Genomic DNA, 20,837 nt, shown 5'->3' with positions numbered 1-20,837 from the left:
GTTTTACCCTTTTCTTTTATCTTCAATAGAAATTCCAAGAACTGAGGTTTACTGCCGCCCTCTCCCTGCTAATTTTTCTTTGCACCATGAGCTCTACCACCATTCTTCCAGTTTCCCTGAGTGCCGACAGAAAGATATACTGCCAACGCTTCAGCTGAAAACCACGTCAGACCACGGCCCCACAGCGTGGACGGACCCCATCGACATCAACTGTCCCGGTACCCAGGTGACTGGAACAGACAGACCTGTAGGAGGTTGCAGTCCCCGCTGAGAATGTGACATACAGCAGCTCACAGAAAGAAATCCCTCGTTGTACTAGATGACAAAATGAACACTAACACATGTGGGACTGAAAGGTTTTCAGGAAGTGACAGTAATTCAGTTGTAAGTAGACAAGATGGCAAGAAAGAAGAAAAATAAAGATATATGACAGTCAGGAAAGGTGTGTGTGTGTGTGTGTGTGTGTGTGTGTGTGTGTGTGTGTGTGTGTGTGTGTGTGTGTGTGTGTGTGTGTGTGTGTGTGTGTGTGTGTGTGTGTGTGTGTGTGTGTGTGTGTGTGTGTGTGTGTGTGTGTGTGTGTGTGTGTGTGCGTGTGTGTGTTCAGTAGCTCGTCAGCCAGTGGTTGGGGGTCAGTCCATGAACTTGTGGGGTTAGTGAGATTTTGCGGAGCAGTGTGTGTGATGTTTAGTGTTGTGTCTAGCCCGCTGCAGGTTATGGTTGTGTATCTCTGGTTACTGTGAGGTCTGTGTGTGACCTCTGTGTCAGGGCAGATCGGTCAGAGATTGGACTTGTTATGACTGCTCAGTGAAGCGTTGCAGCAGGGATCTGCTTCACGAGGGGTTGATTGCTCTCCACCCGGAGGTGGAGGTTAAAGTCAGACACATGTGTGCTCTGAAGAGATCAGTGTGGAATCCTCCTCAAGATACCTCCTCAAAGGTATCTTGTACAACACTACATGTTATCGATCCTCCACACAACAGATATGTCTTATCTTTGCCCAGGTGGTGTTCCTGTCTAGCTTTGGCTGTCTCTACATAGATGTGGAGTTGGACAAAGGCACCTTGGTTCTGTGTCTGGCACCAGAGGGCAGCATGGATGCTGTAATCAGCCAGCACAGCAGGTATGTGTTCACACGCAGCCACTTTATTGTTGTTGTTTTATGCTTCCTACATATTTGAACTATAAAAAATCATCCGTGCATGATTTTCTTTCTGACCTCAGGGTAAGTAAGTACATTTTACTGTGTTCACTTAAAATAGATTTCTGATTATTAGCAGCATTTTTTTTCATGTAGCAGCTGTTACTAGATGACAAGTATGAAGAAACTGGCATCATTTGCACCACAGGAGGGCAATAAAAGCTCCGCGCTGTCATGAGTGAAATTATTACAGTAGAACTTGGTGTTACAGCTTTATTCCATTACATCAACACATGGCTGCCCGTCCCTTTGGCAAAACCGGAAATTAGTATAATCCAATATTAGGTCAACGTAAACAAATTAGATCATTCTGTGATCTTTGTTCGTTTTCTGTGATGGTAGGGCACTGAAATATCAAACATCATCAGCGCAAGATAAATGGGTTTGGTCTGACTCTGTCCTCTGTGAATAATGTGAATCATATGTTATTTAGGTTCAAGACAAGCATCAGTGAAACTTCACATGCTTCTTTATTTCACTTTGTGACACTTTGACATTAATGACTTGTGTTATGTTTCAGGTCTTCCAGGCTGTCCGTTGGAGTCCTCCTGAGTGAAGCCAGTGTGGTGCTGAGTGATGACATCACCAGTCCATCTGGTTCTGTGGAGCTGCTCAGACTCACACTGACCAAGCTGCTCCTCAGCCTGGCCCCAGCACCCACCTCCCTGCCCCCGAAGCTGGTGGACGACCCCGGCGTGGACGCAGCACCCATCCAGGTTTTGATGCCTGATGCCTCTCTAATCGAGGTCTGCTGCTTGGGCCTGCAAGTTGACAACCAGCTGTATAACCGGGCAAGTTTCCACTTCCCTGTGCTGCTATGCCAGGATCAGAGAGGGGGAGCTGAGGCGGGGGTTTCGTGGAGCAGCGACAACAACCCAACTCAGTCTTCTGAAGCCCTGGAGGAATTCAAACGCTCTTGTTTCCTGCAGCTAAAGGTGGTGCTGGCTGGGGACGGATTCACTGTGGAAGAGGTCTGTTGAATTCTCTGCCTTCTTAAAGGTGTTTTCTTCATTGAAGCAACTTTGCCATCATTAACAGCAGTAGTGTTAGGAGTCTAACGCTATCCCACAAAAGTACCTGGAATAATGCAAAACTTATGTCCAAAAACACAGAACTCCTGATGATCAAACGAGATAGTCATTGTGAAGCCGTAGTGTTCATGTCCCAATTGTGTTCTTTTTCCTCAGGTTTCCTTCCAGCTCCAACCTGCTAGAGTCTACCTGGAAGACACATTTGTTTACTACGTGAAGACCCTGTTCCACACCTACGTCCCCGATGGTACCATGAGCTCTGTCCCAACTGCATCTCTGGGGTCTGCCCCCATCCTGCCTGAGCAGGTGAACTGTTCATCAGCTTTTTGTTCAAGCGCTCTGAGGCTGTAGGCTGTCATTACACTCTGACAAACTCTGACTTCATAACGTCCCTCATCGCCTCCTTACAGGTGCTTCGCTCTGTGCAGGCGTTGGTTCAGCCTGTCAGGCTGCAGAGGCTGACTATCCAGCCGGTCAGCCTGCTGGTCAGCATCCACGCCTCCCTAAAGCTGTACATCGCTTCAGACCACACTCCCCTGTCCTTCTCCCTGTTTGAGAGGGGGCCGCTGTGCACCACGGCCAGGCAGCTGGTCCACGCTCTGGCTATGCACTACGCTGCTGGAGCCCTCTTCAGAGCAGGTATGTGGTGGATGGAGGAAGTTGCACAGCTTCACATCATTTGACACAGTAGGGTTGATATGACTGCAGATTCATGTCACAATAATTTCTGAGATCACTTGGTGGACACACAAATGTGTCCACCGAGTGATCCCAGCAGGCTGTTGGGTAGAATGTGTGGAGTGTAGCCCTGAATTTTTCTGTAGTTGAACACAACTAGAAGAAATGTGGGGGGGGTGTGGAGCTGACCCTATTGTTGGCTCAGTCTTCTTGCGTCATCTGTGATGCTTTGCATGCACCTTAGTTTTGAGTGAAAGCAGACTAGCAGAGCAGAGACACAATCCATTTAACTGACGTGGGCTAAATTAAGGCAGTGAAAGGTTTTAAATGTTGGATTTCAGTTGTTTTCGGTTAATTGACCAGCCCCACCATACAGCAAATGGTCCTTTAAACCAGCTTGTTTTTCACATTTTGACACTAGAATCATAATGTTGCATGCGGTTTTTATTTCTGTGCACAAAACAGGCACACAGATTCACAGTCACCTTTGTAAAAGCAGCAGGATGTACAGTATGCTCAAGTGAGACCTTCCATAATTTATTCCTGCTAAATCTAATGTTGAGTTTTGAAATGATTGCACCCAAGGGCTCCCACTGGTTTGTGGCAGAAAATGCCATAAAGCTGTAGAGCTCCAGGAAGCAAAATGTGAATCACTGGAGGCTCAGAGGAGATTTAGATTTTGTCTTTGTGGTGATTTACTGGTTGTTCATAAGGCTTCACTGATGACTTGTGTGTCAGCGGAGCGGTTTAGAGCAGGTCTGACTTCTCAGGTCTGTGATGGCTGCGTACTTCCCTCCTGCGTGGTCCCTCCTGTCGACACAAAGCCGACACACATGTTCTGATTTAACCGCATCATTTCCACATCAGAAATCACCATTCTGTGTGGACGCTTCCTTCCTGCTGTCTCTCGTTAGAGCCTTCATTTCTGCTCGTATTTCAACACGTCACTTCACTGCCTTCTCCTCGTCCTGAGACATCATGGAGTGAGGGGCACTTGGAAGCATTGCATTCTGGGACTGATTAGTACAATACTCTAATGGCACATATTCCCATACGTGTAAACCCATGCGCGCACACACACACAGACATTAGTACATAGAGATGTCAGAAGGCTTGCCATCTGTATGCATGTGTCTACAGACGTAGGTTTGAAAGCCTGACTCAGGCCTGTAAACACCAGCTGCTGTCAGGACACTCAGCTTCATCAAACCACAACTGGATGAGCAGAAATGATTTCTCAGTAGAGCTGCTTTCCTACCACCAGAGTCCATCATTCATACACACATTTTATGGAGTATAAGAGCAGAGCGAGGTTTGGCATCTCAAGAAACGGCTGTAAGATTTTTGTGATGCAATTGTCAGTGCATAAATATCAATGAGCCATGCCATCTGAAGGGAGCGGTGCGGCTGAATGAGAGAGGTGAGATAGTAGTAGGCTATAAATCTGACTGGAGCGTGTGTATGATGTCATGCAGGTGTGTGAGTATGGGTGTACACTGTGAGTATGGGTGTACACTGTGAGTGTGTGTGTGTGTGTGTGTGTGTGTGTGTGTGTGTGTGTGTGTGTGTGTGTGTGTGTGTGTGTGTGTGTGTGTGTGTGTGTGTGTGTGTGTGGGTGAGTGTGTGTGTGTGTGTGTGTGTGTGTGTGTGTGTGTGTGTGTGTGTGTGTGTGTGTGTGCGTGCGTGCGTGCGTGCGTGCGTGCGTGCGTGTGTGTGTGCACACGTGCTTGTGTGTGTTTTCCATGAAGACTTCTGTTTGATTAAAGCTATAATCAGGCTATGAAAACCTTCAGTGTTGATGTTGGCGGGGTCTCGGCCTCTAAAGCGCGTTCTGGTGAGTCGTGGATCATGATGGTGCTCATGGGGCTTATATGTTGGATGTTCCGCCTACAAGCAGGTTCTCCACGTGTATTTCTTTCCTTAAAGAAGTGAGCAGGCTAAACCAACAATGTTGGATGATATAACATGGTCTGAAAATTGTGTATTATTAAAGCATACTGGTTCCCTCCAGAAATATTACAGTTTAAGTATTTGAGTATTTTCTTCCTGTCAGTTTTTCTTGTGAACCTAAACCAAACGGCTGATCAGAGCCTAAAGCAGAGATGGACTTCAGATTGAACTCTGAAGTAGTTGTGAAAAGTTTTATCCATCACAGAAACACTGTTGATACAGTTAAGTTGAAGTGAAGTCACTCAGCTCTACACTGATGACATCAGCACTCAATTCATTCAACAGTATAACCGGTGTGCTGCTCTCTCAGGATGGGTGGTGGGCTCCCTGGAGATCCTGGGCAGTCCTGCTAGCCTGGTGCGGAGCATCGGTAACGGCGTGTCCGACTTCTTCCGGCTGCCCTACGAGGGACTGACCCGCGGCCCCGGAGCCTTTGTCAGTGGCGTGTCCAGAGGGACCACATCCTTCGTCAAACACATCTCAAAAGGTGGCTTCATTATTTATGGACAGACAGCTGTTATTAGACAACTTGTGTATGCTGCCATGTGTACAGGAACATATTTAAGTAAAGATCTTAATCTTCCAAATAAAGATTTAACCTTCTACAGTTTAAGGCAGATTGATCCATTCCTTTCACTTTTCATAACGTCAGTATTATATCTGAGCTTCGAAGCTGAACACATCAAATTTGTCTGCAGGCACGCTGACCTCCATCACCAACTTGGCCACCAGTCTGTCGAGGAACATGGACCGTCTCTCCCTGGATGAAGAACATTACACCAGGCAGGAGGAGTGGAGACGCCACCTACCAGAGAGTCTCAGTGACGGCCTGAAGCAAGGACTGTCACGGCTTGGCATTAGCTTGTTAGGTATGTGACCATATGTGCGCACACACAGACACACACACACACACCGGGTGGCTGAATCAAGCGCATCTAGTTCTGGTGCTGCAGAATCTCAGTTAAGAAATCAGGATTTCAGTCAGTAACCTGAGATCTGAACCTTCCTTGAGACAATGAACGTGAGGGAGAATTTACGCTAAGCGTTAGTTTGAGGGAAGCGGTCAGTCTACAAGACTTGTCTTTCCCTCCAGGCTAGACGCGGGTGGTGGTGAGAGGTGAGGCTCAGTCTCCAGATGACTCCATGGAAGTTATTCTTGATGGGAGCATTTGGTTGGAGGTGGTCAGATTTCAAGGGTAGAGGTGTGGAGCTGGGTCGCAGACCTGTCTGTACTGAACAGTTAACTGAAAAACAAAAGAGAGAAGGAGCGTATTTCAAGTTTGACAGCTTTCAAACGGTTGTAATTGGATATAAGGAGAATGAGGTATTAAAAGCTAGGAGAGTGATGTAAACGAATGAACAAGTCATCACTGAGCTTTACTTTTATGGTACATGTTATAAATGTCAAATAGTGGAAGTCATCACAGGTTTGTTTTCAGTCACACAATGTACAAAGTTGTCCAGATGGTCTGAAAACACTGCAAAAATTACACTGAGACTACAGTAGATAAAGAAATAATTACAAGTAGTAGAATCAACAACAGTAAAGACTGCTGCTTAGAACCGGCTCTTCTTTTTCATAGGTCCAAATAGGTGGTGATGATCTGCCTCCACCAGCTTTAGCCTAAGCAGTCACATTTACCACACACACTGTGATTCAGACAGTTGTAGAGAGCTACGAGGCCGTATCGTCAGACAGCACAGCAGGGACTCAATAAACACATAGAGGGCAGTAAAAATCCGTCTGTCTCAAATCAGACTCCAGGACACAGAACCCTTCATCACAGGAACCAGCAGCTGCTCACATCCGTGACATTTGTGAAGATCACTTCATCAACCCACAGGCAGATAGTTTGTGCAGGACTAAAGTGTAACTGAGTCCCTGTGAGTCTCTGAGACACTGGGCTAACAAGGCTCGTCCCTTCTGTTCTCAGAAGATTTCCTGAATTTTTGTGAATTTTTCGTTTGTCAGTCCTTCATGTAGTATTTCTGTAACAGGAAACAATTGTCTATTAAATGTTCCTTGTTCTCTCAGGAGCCATAGCCGGTATCGTGGATCAGCCCATGCAGAACTTCCAGAAGAACTGGGAGACACAGAGCTCGGCTGGTTCCAAAGCCAAAGGGGTCATCTCTGGAGTTGGGAAAGGCATTGTGGGGGTTTTCACCAAGCCCATCGGAGGAGCAGCGGAGCTGGTGTCGCAGACTGGATACGGTGAGTTCAGGACATCACCGACGTCTTTGTGTGGCTGCTTCAGAAGCTGTTGAATTCTGGGAAAGAAGTTCTGATCATTAAAGCCTGATTAGTTTTGTTTACTATAATACAGCCCTTAGTTCTTCTGTGGTTTACAGATGCTTTAAACTTGGGAAAGAGGAAACCATTAATTAGATCACAAGACCTTCAGTGGAGGAGTCAGACGCGACTAATCCCCTCTGAATACCTTGTGATGGTTACAGAGCAGACGTGGAGCAGCTTCTCATGTCCTTCTTGGCAGTGAACGCCTTCATTTTGTGAGGAAACATTGAGCACAGAATGCATGCTACAATGTTTTTGTTCATTTAACCTCAAGTCATTAAAATAGCATTTGCAGCAGAATGATAAATGTGTGTCCATAACACACAAGCACACTGTCACTGCTACACTTCAGCAAACTGTACTTGTGGTGATAATGAGAGATTTGGCCACGCAGCAGGTTTTAACTTGACAAAGAGCCTGAGGCCACAACGCTCTAATAAACACGCATTAAGTAGTGCTGGTATGTCAAGGAAATAATGAATGCATCAGCAGATGGTCATTCTCCACGTTTCTCCTCTCGGCTCCCCTCAAGTATTTATTAAGCCAGACCTTCTGAGAGACCTCATGTGACAAACACACACTCGTATCCTAATCATACATGCGCAAACACTCGTCTTCTCTGGCAGCTCCTTGGAGGCAGTTTGTTTTATCAGGACAGAAGATCGGGGGGGTTGAGCAAGGCGTGACGAGACAACATAAACAGAAGACGTCTGCTGGTCATGTGATCACATCAGCTGCATCAGTTCATGTCGTAAGGTTGTCGCTGCCTGGATATATTATCTATTAATCCAAGAGGAAATTGCATATACGCGCCGCTCGTATTCACTCACACACTTCTGAATTCACACTCCAGACACCCCAGCAGATGTCCATACAAACAGACCAATACTGGATAAATAAACATTAACACTACGGATATACTTTATTCTACACAACTAGACAAACCAATGAAAAATTCAACTAAACACAGAAAAGTCCTGACAGCAGGGGGCCCAAATGGTGGAAAGACACCCTATGTTGTCTGATGAAACCCACTGACTGACCCCCCTCCACACACATGCAACATCCCACCAGACCGGAGCAGTGTCCCAGCGTCCCACTGCGCACAAATCCTTCATGGAGCTGGCTGCACTCCTCTTGGCTCTGCTCAGCGCTCCATGACTCCACTGGCCTGCTGCCACTCTGCTGAAGGAAATTGACCACATGGGGGGGTCGCGTGACCTCACTCTGACATGTAGACACATGGCGTCCTGAACACCAGAAGTATGTACTGATGATGTAGATCCACCCTGACTGAAACTGTCTCCATCAATTGTTGCACTAGAGCTGCTGCAGCCTGTAAATGTATGACGACGAACAAACATGAGCCACAGACCGATGATTTCTCTGACTCTGTCCTCACAGGGATCCTCCATGGAGCAGGACTCTGGCAGCTTCCTAAACCCGTGTACTTACCCACCGAAGAGAAGTCTGCTCAGGCCGCAAACAGCCACCTGAAATATGTCTGGTATGATCCTCCTCTGCCTGTGTCCAGCTAGGCCTGAGAGAAGGGAACACATGGGCTCACCTTTGTTTGTCTTGGAGTCTGTTGAGGCTCTGCAGCTCTGGACATTCACTTCTCAGTGTTTTTGCTGTCTTATTGTTAAAGTCTTGGAGCATTTTTACCCACTTTCTAAAGAGAAGGAAAAACGAGTGCCAGAATCACCTTAGTTTGACCTTGTTCCCAGACATAGTAGCCAGCCTGCCCTGCCTTGTTCCCACTGAGCCACGTTAAAAGGTTTTAATAAGCACTCTGCCAAAGCCGCCAGCTAGGAATTGTTCTTGTTTAACTGTGAGACTATCCAGAAATGTTTCCCTGTGCCATCAGATGGAGGAGGAACACCTTTCTCTGTGTGCTGGAATAGTTTGGAGGCTAGGAGAGACCCAGTTTACAGAGGTCACATGTTGTACCGTACAGATCTTGTTTTTTTAGAACAAGATCTGGACGGTGTGTTCAGTGGATTCCAGCATTCTCGTTCCATACAACATATAAAACCTATTTATAAGAGGTGTATGTCTCCAGGAGTATATCGGGAGCTGTAGAAAAGAATTCCTGGTATTTACTAATAAATTTTCCACAACTTAGTTTGGTTTCCATGGTTATCAAGCAATTAGAAAAGATTGTGAGTCGACTGTCAGCTCCCATGAAGGAAACAACATTTAGCTGCAGTGTTTCTTCAGGACATTCCAGTTTAGTCATCATCACCCAAGGGATCAGCAGAGCGCTGTGCTGTTAGAGGAAGCTGAAAATATGAGCTCACTGAGATAATACTCCCAGGGGTGGGGGGGTTGTTCACGCTGGTTTCCATCAGGCATCAATCAGTTATTTTTACTACAACAGGTAGCCCCGGGTCCTGGGGGGGGGGGGTCACATTGGAGCAGAGTAAAACTGACCAGAGCTGAGGGCTCTCCCCACACGGCTCCAGCAGCTGCTCCCAGATCTGAACACCTGCTACTAAAGCAAACACTCTGTCACACACACACACACACTCTGAACATCAAGCATGTGCATGAGAACATACACACACACACACACACACACACACACCATGGTGCACGAATGTAGATGTGAGGAGATGCATATGGGCTGTTGTCTGTGTGGTGAGGTCAACTGAGCACTTTCTGTGTTCTGGTCTATTAAGAGACCCATCATAGTGTGTGTGTTTGTGTGTGTGTGTGTGTGTGTGTGTGTGCGTGCGTGCGTGCGTGTGTGTGTGTGCGCGCACAAATGGGGGAGGTGGCGTGAGTGTTTGTAGCATGTGTTGATGAAGCATGACATTACAGACCTTATTTTATGCCCCCACACACACCAGAGGGGGCATGGTGGATGTAGGAGGTTTCATGGGAGCTACAATCGAACCTTGTCCTCAAACATGGATCTCAAACACATTTCCCATGTTTGTCGCAACCCAGCTTATTTGGTTTACCAGGACGTCTTTAGGTGCTTTGGGACAAAGGTGGTTCTGCTATGATAGAAGTTATGATCCATCATTTCCTGTCTTGTGCGCATTTGTGTTGTTTTCTTGTTAAGATCTGATTGTATGTTGTTAAACTTGTGTAAATCTGTCCTTTAAGTCTCATAACTTCATGCTAACAGGAAGATGCTCCAGTCACTGGGGAGGCCAGAGCTCCACATGGCCCTAGAGGTGACCATTGTCAGCGGGTCGGGTCAGGAGCACGCCGGCTGTCTGCTCCTCACCTCTGAGGTGCTGTTTGTGGTCAGCCTCAGTGAGGACACGCAGCAGCAGGCCTTCCCCATCACAGAGGTAGGACAGGATGTGGAGCTCCTGCTTTGGGCATCAATCTGTCTTCCTCTGACGTGACTGAAGCATTGTGTCCTGTTCAGGTGGAGTGTCGGCAGGAGTCAGAAGAACCGGGCCAGCTCACCCTCAGCCTACAGCAGCAGACGGTCACCAGCGACACGGAGGTAAGACCGAGGAGTGGAGTGCACATGAAGCAGGCTTGAGTTGAAAAATCTCTGTGTTGTTTTTAGAAACACTTTCTGTTTCCTGGATTCACATGATTGGACAGCAGCATCCTTACAGTCTTGTCTGTCCTCTTCAGACGGATGGCGTCCGTGAGCGTCTGTCAGAGCAACAGTATCAGCGACTGATGGACTACGTTACGCAGGCGTCCCAGTTCCTCTCCCCCTCCTCTGCTGCCGTCCTCCAGTCTCCAGTGACACTTGCTGAGCCTCCGCCCTCCATGACCAAGTCTTACCACTACCTGGTGGATCCTGCCCTTGCCAGGGTGTTCATCAGCAGGTTCACCATGGTGAAGAATAAAGCCTTAAGAAGAGGATTTCACTGAGGGACTGAAGCCAGCCTTGAAGTCTGGATTATGCAAAGTTCAGTTTATCACCTATGCCTTAGGGATACAGCCAGTTCTGGGACACTCCTTTGAAACAGCAAAATTCATATAACCACAGACAAACACCTGTCATTAGTTTTAATAAAGATTCGCAGTAAAGTGAGATTTGTGGGTGAAGTCTGTTCTCAACAGCAGCGGTCAGTGCTGCTCTGGTCTGGTTTTGAGAGTCTGTAACAGTCCAGTCTGCAGTCAGCGCTTGTTTCCTCTCCATGGAATGACAACGCCTCATGCCAATGAAAAGTGTAATACTATCTACGTGACTGGCACTGCAGATCCCAGCTGTCAACCAAAATGTTTTATAGATCTTCTTCTTCTATAGAGGATGTAAGATATTTTGTTTAACAAACACTGATCATTGTAACTCTGTTGAACCCAACCCTCATGATGCAGCTGTGTGTTTTGTTGACTGTTGTACGACTGAGCTCATCTAATGTCTTTAATGGATGTAAATGGAAAAAATATTGAGAAACATTTTAATAAATGAAATGAACTTTTTATTCTTTCACTAAGAATATTAAATACTTGAATATGCACCAAACAGTTGGAGGTCGTTTGAGACGAGTCCAGCTTTTCCAGGCAGCAGCATCAGCTTTGCTTCAATGAACCTCGTATTTTCGTCACTTCCTGTTGCAGGACCTGGCACTCCCTGCAGAAACACAAGAGCCAGTTCTGTTAATGAGACAGGGTTGCTTGTGGATGTGTGTGTGAATCTCTTTACACTTACTGTTCCACTGTTTACTCTCCATCTTGGATGAGCGGCTCGAGGGCTGCAGGCGGCTGAATTTACTGCCTGCTGATGGGACGCTGCAGTCCGAGGCGTCTGGTGGGAGACGGTGGACATGTTTGCACAGAGTCATTTAGACGCAGTCGTGTTTTAACTGTGTGGCCCACGTCCTATATTTGGAATACACCCCACCCTCCCTCAGTGAGCCTGCAGGAATCTGATGACCTCCATCTGTGTTTCTGAATCTATTTCTCATTTTTGGTCCCATTAAAACCCAATTTGATCTGTGCTTCATTTCCATTGGTCCTCATTCATTATGGGCTGTACTCCTGCGTTCGCATCACGGCTCATTTATACATCCACGCAGTGTGAGCTCAGACTAACTCCTGCACAGAACATTGACACTCAATGGACGGGCTGAAGTGGCTGTTTTGGCCGGACTTCTATGTGAGGAAACGGCTCTGCCAGGGGGGGGGACGGTGGCTTTGACATAGCTTTGGCTTCCACCACCAACTAATATCACTGTTATGAAGATTTAGCAGGAGTTGACCGTGGGAACAGTGAAGTGTCACCTCAGTGTTTTGGTTTCCTGCCTTCAGTCTGTTGAGTCAGAAGGATTGCATGTGGGATCCCTGGAGACTGGGGGAGGAACGTGTACCTGTAGTTGTGGAGAATGAAGCTTCCAGCTCATTCTGTCTCCCCAGCAGCACCTCCTCTCTCCTCAGAGCTGCCATGTACTTGGAGTAGGACCACGACATCTGAAGGAAAAGTTCCAAAAATGCAGTTAAATCTAACGTGATTACAAAAACGGCTCAATTAGAGGATCGAGTTTCTCCATCTGTGGTTGGGTCTGATGAGGCTCTGTTTGGACTTCATGCTCTAATTGAGTTTATCTCTATCACTGCGGGGTTTTTTATGTTGTGCTGTCAGATAGTTATCAAAGGCAATCATTTCATTTGGCTTGGCTCTCTCTATATGATGTGATTTTTTTACACAAACACATTAGGACCATCAGACTGCTCCTTACTGGCTGTGTGGGAGTCAGCACACTGTTGCTTTTCCTTATCTGCTGTGTTTCACCGCTTCCCTCTTCATTGTCCATCTCTTCCTCCTCCTCCCAAAAACTGGTCACCACTCTCTCCAGTTCTGCCTGTACAGATACCAGATAGATCAATCACCAGTCATCAGCATTTATTCCCTCAGTATTGATCATGTCCTCACCTGAGCTCTTCTCTCATCCTCTTCTTCCTCTTCCTCTTTTCTCCTCTGTCTCCTCACTCGGGCTCTGTGTTTGATCCTCTTCTCCTGTAGCAGAGGAAGCAGTCGCTCCTCTTGGATGCTGCTGCTCAGCTCGTAGAACTCTGGCCAGAACTTCAGCAGTTCATCAAACACTGACAACTACGTCCAAAAACAAAAGACATACAGGGAGAAATAATACACAAGCTACACACACACACACACACACACACACACACACACACACACCTGAGCCTCTCTGAAGATGTAGGGGCCCAGCTCCTGCCGTTTCTTCAGAATGTGCTGGGCCTGTTCAGGGGGGATGTCTATCTGCAGGGCTGGGGGGGCTGAGGAGTTGATGAAGCAGTTGATGATGGTGGAGATCTTCTCCTGGATGGTGTCCTCGTCGCTATGGGAATGGCACAGTTCCTGCATTTAGGAAGAGAAGGAACTGATGGGAAATCTGTTGAGTTGGGAGAAATAACCGCTGTGAAATGTGTCAGTGGAGTTGAGGATCCAGATGTTGATGGCAGATCCTCTGAGGAAACCATGGTTGCTCCTGACTAAACACTATGGGTTGTTACACAGACACAATTTTAAAACAGGTTTGGTATTTCCAGTGTGGGATTTCCATGTGCTTTATGTTGTACATTCTTGTAGAAGTCAGGATTTAGTAACTGAATCAGATCCTCTTGTCAGGGATTTAAAGGAGCAACCTCAAGATTCAATCAGTAGACAACAGATCTGAACTCTCACAATGTGTCTCACCAGGAAACATCATCTGAGAATTTTTTTAAAAAAATACTCCCATCTGGTTTCCACAAGGGTTTCAACGTTACATACTTCTCCCTAACACAATATAATTGACAAAAATGTGAATACAGTAAGTTATCAGTGTGAAATTTTATGTACATGTGTATCTTCTGAAGATGAACAGTTCTCGTTGCAGAATGTGACTCACCATCGCATCAGACCTTGCCCTCCATTACCTTGTATCTTTGCACTTCCAGCCAGAAGAGAAGGTCATTTTCTAGGAAGTGGTCCTTCAGAGAAACAAAGTGCTGGAACTGCACACAGGTGACAGGGTTGAGGAGGATGCGTCGGAACAACAGGATCTCTGTGGAGGAGCTCATCCACAAGCCCTCAGTCTGCAGGCAGAGCAGACAACACTTTGTTATTTAAGGCAGCTGGAAGAAGAATTACAGTTTGGGATTAACGGAATCCACCTAATCAGCTAATCATGCAAACATGACAGCACCCTACATTCATACAGCAGTTAACGACACCATCATGGCGCCTGAACAGTAAGAGATGGTGAGACGTGAAACTGCAACTTCAGCTCTATGAGATAAAGTCTGCTTGCGGCTGATGATGAGATAACGATCATAAAGGTCACAATTAAGGATGAAAAGTCATTCCTGTAATCATAATTGTGAAAATGTGAGCAGTTCATGTTTTATGTCTGCATCCTGATGTGGAGCTGAGACTAGAAGACGGGAACGGAGCTGCACTCAAAACCCTATTAAAGGAAGGTTAGTAATGCTGATGCTTTAATCTTATTTATCCTGGACACAATTTGGGAAAACTAGCTTCAGGGCCAGAACAATGTTTGACAAAGCCAGCGCTCAGAGCCAAGTCATGAACGGAATCACATGCTCTCAGGCCAGGAAATACCTTATTCCTCTCCATTCAAAATATCCCGCTTCCCTGGAGGATTTCTCCTTACCTTCCAGGCGTCTCTCCTCACTCTTCGTCCACGGTGGACGTGCTGCGAGAGCCGGTCTGCAGCTTGAGGCTACCACACACACACACACACACATACACAGGTCAGAAACTAAATAAACCAAGTTTAGCAGAGACACTAAACACCTCAAACCTCTCTGCAGCTCTTTGTCTCTGGCAGTAACTAAAGCTCTCCCTCTCTGTCACCTTCGACCTTTCCTCAGTCTTTATTTCCCCTGATCTTATTCCTCCACTCCCTTCTCAGAAAGATCTTTACCTCCCTGACATCTTTTCCACCCATCTCTTCCTCCACTACGTCTATCTCTCATTACGTGATGAGAGGATCTCTGTGTCCACACACAGTAAATTGATAACATAATGAAGTCGAGCTGTGGAATCTGTGGTTCCAATGTTACCACCTGATGAGGCAACCTGAGAAAGACTGCACCGCCACCGCTTAGAGGTTTCTCACATGACAAAGCCACCAATGTGTGTGTGTGTATCGTTTTGTTGTCTTCTCCAGCAAGAATAGAACATAAGTTCAGGGTTCACCATGTGTCCAGTGGTTTTGACACTTCTGCTTTCTGTTATTTCAGACAAACAGAAAGGAAATTCTTTAAAACACAGCTCCTTTGTGTCCCAGCCCCTCACTACGTTTAGCAGCGGGTGACTGGGACGTAAACATAACCATTAGTTCCCAGCACCCACTAGTGACCCCATCATGGACTCTTTCCTCTGTGTCAGGAGCTCACAGATGACACAGTCAGCAAAGAACAACTGAATATTTCCTCTGATCTGATCTCTGATCTGATCTCTAATGAATCTACATCACACCTTCTCTTCTGCTGCTCACAGTGAAAAAGTGAATAAATTCACTGTCTTGAAGACCAGCGTCCTGTTCCAGAACTCACCAACCTATGGTTCATGACAGACCACAGTCCTTCCTGAGCAGTTTCAGGTAGGAACTATTTCCTGTCAACAACCACATCACACTACTGTGCATCTGCTCCTGCAGTTCTGCTCAGCTTTCTCCCACCCATGAGTGGACTTACACTGCCGTCTGTAGATGGAGGATGACTCTGATAATCTCATTAAACACAAAGCCACACCCATAAATGCGAGGTCACACCCAGCAGCCACACAGGTTATCTTAGCATGAAAACTGGGAATGCCAGCCCGGTTCCGTTCTGGTGTAAAAAAGGTTCAACCTGACGCCGGCGCTCCTGACGCTCGCTGAACTCTGCTGTGGACAGATACAGAGGAAGCCACGCCCCCTCAATGTGTCTCCTGACAACTTCCTGGATCTGAATGGCAACAGGGTTTGAGAGACATCCCAGCTTTAGATGGTCCGGTCCACCTGCTAGACACAACAACTACACACACACACACACACACACACACACACACACACACACACACACACACACACACACACACACACAGAGAGAGAGAGAGAGGGAAACAACATGTGTGTACATCAGTATGAAACGACATGAAGAACACATGAGGACGAATTGAAGAGCACATGAGGACAAACTGAAGAACAAAGCACACGGTGGTAAACCTGACTGGAGACTCCTCATTATTCCCAAACTCTTCTTGTACTTTGCTTCCTTTCTCCATACATGGACATGGTCAGATGTCTGTCTCTTGGAGCTCCTCTATATCGTCTCATCTCATCTACATTCACATATTCTTCAGTGAGAACCAGTGAAGGAGATGGAGCAAGAAAAGTGGATGAAAGAAGGCCGATCTGTGACTGGAGGAGGAAGTGACTAAAGGAGTGGAAGCCGTCGCTCCACGTCACTGATGCAGACAGTGATGACTCTGATCTGGACGCGCTTCCGCCAGAACCGACATCACAGAACCAGAAACACAACCACGCCCTCCTCCACATGTGCAATCACTGTCTCAGTAGACTCATTAAACACAACACACTTCTCATACCCACTCGTATCTCATACCCACCACTCATATCTCATACCCACTCGTATGAAAATGTGTTCTGCATCATTTCACTACATGACACATCGCCTCAGACAGAATCCCACTCCACTCACTACAAGTTGGAACCAGTTATCAGTTTAAACATCTGGAAAAAGCATTGATGAAGTGGTGCTTGTTTATCAGACAACTCTGTCGACGTCCAGCAAACTAGAAATGACAAGAATCACTCAGTTACACGTTCATGAACACTTCCGACTGGTGGACATACAGGGAAACCTGACAAAATAAGGTCTGTAGAATCATCTCTGTACTGGAACCAGAACCACTGATCAGGGTTCATTTGTGTCGTTTGCAAGACATGCAAAGAAGCTTCTCACAGGTGGACTGACACCAAATAAAGAGAGAGGTCCGGTAACCAGATTGTCTTAGAAACGTCTCCAGAAACACTTCTCTGAGTCCTAGGAGTTTAGAAGATTTTCCAGGCGTTGGGCAAGGTTGACTTCACGTTAGCTTTTGTCACTCGCCATGCCTTCTCCAGGAAGGCAGCACAATATAAAAGATTTACAATCCCTAAATAGGATTTACTATAAGCCTTAAATAAAACACATCAAAAGAACTTCACTTTCTATACAACATACAGTTGAAGTTTAATCTCTCTTCCAGAGAGATCAAACTTTGGGAATCAGTGCTTAGAACCACTGATTCCCAAACCAGTGGTTCTAAGCACCTGTGGGAACCTTGAACAGAAACACCTCTTCTTCTTTTCCTTTCGGCTTTTCCCTTCAGGGGTCGCCACAGCGAATCAATTTCCTCCATCTAGCCCTGTCCTTTGAATCCTCTTCTCTCACACCAACTACCTTCATGTCTTCCCTCATTACATCCATAAACCTCCTCTTTGGTCTTCCTCTAGGCCTCCTGCCTGGCAGTTCAAAACTCAGCATCCTTCTACCAATATATTCACTATCTCTCCTCTGGACATGTCCAAACCATCTCAGTCTGGCCTCTCTGACTTTGTCTCCAAAACCTCTAACATGTGCTGTCCCTCTGATGTACTCATTCCTGATCCTATCCTTCCTGGTCACTCCCAGAGAGAACCTCAGCATCTTCATCTCTGCTACCTCTAGCTCTGTCTCCTGTCTTTTCTTCAGTGGCACTGTCTCTAGACCAAACAACATCGCTGGTCTCACCACAGTTTTGTACACCTTTCCTTTCATTTTAGCTGAAACTCTTCTATCACACATCACACCTGACACTTTCCTCCACCCGTTCCATCCTGCCTGGACACGCTTCTTCACCTCTTTTCCACACTCTCCATTGCTCTGGACTGTTGAGCCTAAGTATTTAAAATCCTACATCTTCTTGATCTCTTCTCCCTCTAACCTCACTATTCCACTTGGGTCCCTCTCATTCACACACATGTACTCTGTCTTACTGCGGCTAACCTTCATTCCTCTCCTTTCCAGGACAAACCTCCACTTCTCTAGCTTCTCCTCCACCTGTTCCCTGCTCTCACTACAGATCACAATGTCATCTGCAAACATCATAGTCCATGGAGATTCCTGTCTAACCTCGTCTGTCAGCCTGTCCATCACCATGGCAAACAAGAAGGGGCTCAGAGCTGATCCCTGATGCAGTCCCACCTCCACCTTGAACTCCTCTGTCACACCTACAGCACACCTCACCACTGTCTTACAGTCTTCATACATGTCCTGCCCCGTTCTAACATACTTCTCTGCCACCCCAGACTTCCTCACAAAATACCACAGTTCCTCTCTGGGCACCCTGTCATAAGCTTTCTCCAGATCTACAAAAACACAATGCAGCTCCCTCTGGCCTTCTCTGTACTTCTCTATCAACATCCTCAAAGCAAATACTGCATCTGTAGTACTCTTTTTTGGCATGAAACCATACTGCTGCTCACAAATGTTCACTTCTGCCCTTAGTCTAGCTTCCACTACTCTCTCCCATAACTTCATTGTATGGCTCATCAGCTTTATTCCTCTGTAGTTGCCACAACTCTGCACATCTCCCTTGTTCTTAAAAATGGGCACCAGCACACTTCTCCTCCATTCCTCAGGCATCTTCTCACTATCTAAGATCCTGTTGAACAACCCAGTCAGAAACTCTACCGCCACCTCTCCTAGACACTTCCATACCTCTACAGGTATATCATCAGGACCAACTGCCTTTCCACTCTTCATCCTCTTCAATGCCCTCCTCACTTCATCCTGACTAATCTTTGCTACATCCTGGTCCACAACAGTCACCTCTTCTAGTCTTTGTTCCCTCTCATTTTCCACGTTCATCAACTCTTCAAAGTACTCTTTCCATCTTCCCATCACACTACTGGCACCTGTCAATAGACTTCCATCCCTATTCTTAATCACCCTAACCTGCTGAGCGTCCTTCCCATCTCTTGTCCCTCTGTCTTGCCAACCTGTATAGATCAGTCTCTCCCTCCTTACTGTCCAACCTAGCATACAAGTCATCATAAGCTTCTTGTTTGGCCTTTGCTACCTCTACCTTCACCTTACGCTGCATCTCCCTGTACTCCTGTCTACTCTCCTCAGTCCTCTCAGTGTCCCACTTCCTCTTGGCTAACCTCTTTCTCTGTATACACTCCTGTACCTCCTCATTCCACCACCAAGTCTCCTTATCTACTTTCCTTCCAGATGACACACCAAGTACTCTCCTACCTGTCTCCCTGATCACATTAGCTGTAGTTTTCCAGTCATCTGGAAGCACCTCCTGACCACCCAGAGCCTGTCTTAACTCCTTCCTAAAAGTCATGCAACACTCTTCCTTTTTCAGCTTCCACCATTTCGTCTTCTGCTCTGCCTTTGCCCTCTTCATCTTCCTCACCACCAGAGTCATCCTACACACCACCATCCTATGCTGTTTGGCTACACTCTCACCTACCACTACTTTGCAGTCACTGATCTCTTTCAGGTTACACCGTCTACACAAGATGTAGTCTACCTGTGTGCTCCTACCTCCACTCTTATAGGTCACTCTATGTTCCTGCCTCTTCTGAAAGAAAGTATTCACTACAGCCATTTCCATCCTTTTTGCAAAGTCAACTACCATCTGTCCTTCTGCGTTCCTCTCCTGGATACCAAACCTGCCCATCACATCCTCATCACCTCTGTTTCCTGCACCAACATGTCCATTGAAGTCTGCTCCAATGACAACTCTCTCACTTCTAGGCATGCTCTGCATCACTTCATCAAGGTCCGACCAGAATTTCTCCTTCTCCTCCAGCTCACATCCTACCTGTGGAGCATACCCACTAACAACGTTGAACATCACACCTTCTATTTCTAGCTTCAGACTCATCACTCTATCTGACACTCTTTTTACCTCCAGGACATTCCTAACAAACTCCTCCTTCAAGATAACTCCTACTCCATTTCTCTTCCCATCTACACCATGATAGAACAACTGAAACACCTCTATTGTGCCAAAAGAAAAATCAGGTTCATCGCTCAGCAACCAGCCGCCATCATATCTCTATCCAGAATGCCCTGAAGTAATCCTAGCAGTCAGAAACCTGATGACACACTGTAAATGTCAGGGAGCTTTCGTTCTCCAGCCGTTGTTATTGGAGTTGATCTGGATTCAGACTTGTTTTAATTTCAACCATGTCCTCTCATCCTGCTGTCAGAGCTGTCAGCATGAATTCTGCAGAGCATGAGATGAGAAACGGATGCAGCCTCTGATTATCAGCTCTGGCTGCTAAGCCTCACATGGCGTCCCATTTTGGGTTTGTCACGTCACGGGTACCATGTTTCTGTCTCATTGATGCCTTTCCAGAAAGTTGACAATGCTTCAATCCTAATGGAGTTGAGACGCATGAGAAAGGGACCTTTGCTAATAACACTGCATGACTTACATGACTCTGTTGATCTGCTGTGGCAGGACTGTCAGGTCCAAAGAAGTACTTCTCAGTGAGGTATTTTTTGGTAATATGAGCCGACCTCTCCTGTCTGACAGCCGCGTCCTTCTGAGGAGTCTTCCTGTACTGGTCTAGGTCCAACCAGCAGGTCAAATGGACACTGATCAGACACACACATGTTCAGAAGTACCATGTTAGTCCTGCTTTAGTGTGTGGACTGCATCCAGAAGCCAACACAGCATTTAATACAGCCT

The 20,837-nt window shown here is 46.5% G+C and overlaps 2 protein-coding genes across 10 annotated transcripts in view; one reads left to right on the top strand and one right to left on the bottom strand.

Annotated features, from left to right (window-relative positions):
• Positions 1-11,564, top strand: part of LOC137600882 (intermembrane lipid transfer protein VPS13B-like) — a 359,901-nt gene extending 348,337 nt beyond the window's left edge. For all 3 annotated transcript variants that reach the window (XM_068322736.1, XM_068322735.1, XM_068322737.1), the window contains exons 57-68: positions 30-226; positions 1,002-1,120; positions 1,719-2,169; positions 2,386-2,535; positions 2,640-2,868; positions 5,168-5,344; positions 5,556-5,726; positions 6,893-7,069; positions 8,555-8,657; positions 10,287-10,455; positions 10,536-10,616; positions 10,754-11,564. In XM_068322736.1, the coding sequence (XP_068178837.1) occupies positions 30-226; positions 1,002-1,120; positions 1,719-2,169; positions 2,386-2,535; positions 2,640-2,868; positions 5,168-5,344; positions 5,556-5,726; positions 6,893-7,069; positions 8,555-8,657; positions 10,287-10,455; positions 10,536-10,616; positions 10,754-10,999 (2,270 nt within the window). In that variant the 3' untranslated portion in view covers positions 11,000-11,564. The remainder of the gene's footprint in view (positions 1-29; positions 227-1,001; positions 1,121-1,718; positions 2,170-2,385; positions 2,536-2,639; positions 2,869-5,167; positions 5,345-5,555; positions 5,727-6,892; positions 7,070-8,554; positions 8,658-10,286; positions 10,456-10,535; positions 10,617-10,753) is intronic.
• The window catches only part of LOC137600883 (regulator of G-protein signaling 22), a 31,240-nt gene continuing 21,312 nt past the window's right edge, over positions 10,910-20,837 (bottom strand). For 6 of the 7 annotated variants that reach the window (XM_068322739.1, XM_068322738.1, XM_068322740.1 and 3 more), the window contains 10 exons: positions 20,581-20,743; positions 15,950-16,114; positions 14,746-14,814; positions 14,009-14,167; positions 13,269-13,448; positions 13,005-13,181; positions 12,811-12,933; positions 12,442-12,541; positions 11,784-11,879; positions 10,910-11,705 (listed from right to left, as the gene is read on the bottom strand). In XM_068322739.1, coding sequence (XP_068178840.1) covers positions 11,677-11,705; positions 11,784-11,879; positions 12,442-12,541; positions 12,811-12,933; positions 13,005-13,181; positions 13,269-13,448; positions 14,009-14,167; positions 14,746-14,814; positions 15,950-16,114; positions 20,581-20,743 — 1,261 coding nt within the window. In that variant the 3' untranslated portion in view covers positions 10,910-11,676. The remainder of the gene's footprint in view (positions 11,706-11,783; positions 11,880-12,441; positions 12,542-12,810; positions 12,934-13,004; positions 13,182-13,268; positions 13,449-14,008; positions 14,168-14,745; positions 14,815-15,949; positions 16,115-20,580; positions 20,744-20,837) is intronic. The other variant, XM_068322744.1, reaches the window with a different exon arrangement.

Source organism: Antennarius striatus, chromosome 9 (assembly GCF_040054535.1).
Source record: "Antennarius striatus isolate MH-2024 chromosome 9, ASM4005453v1, whole genome shotgun sequence".
Classification (NCBI taxonomy): Eukaryota; Metazoa; Chordata; class Actinopteri; order Lophiiformes; family Antennariidae; genus Antennarius; species Antennarius striatus.
The sequence above is the reverse complement of the archived record's forward strand: the minus strand, read 5'-3'. Positions and strand labels throughout refer to the sequence as shown.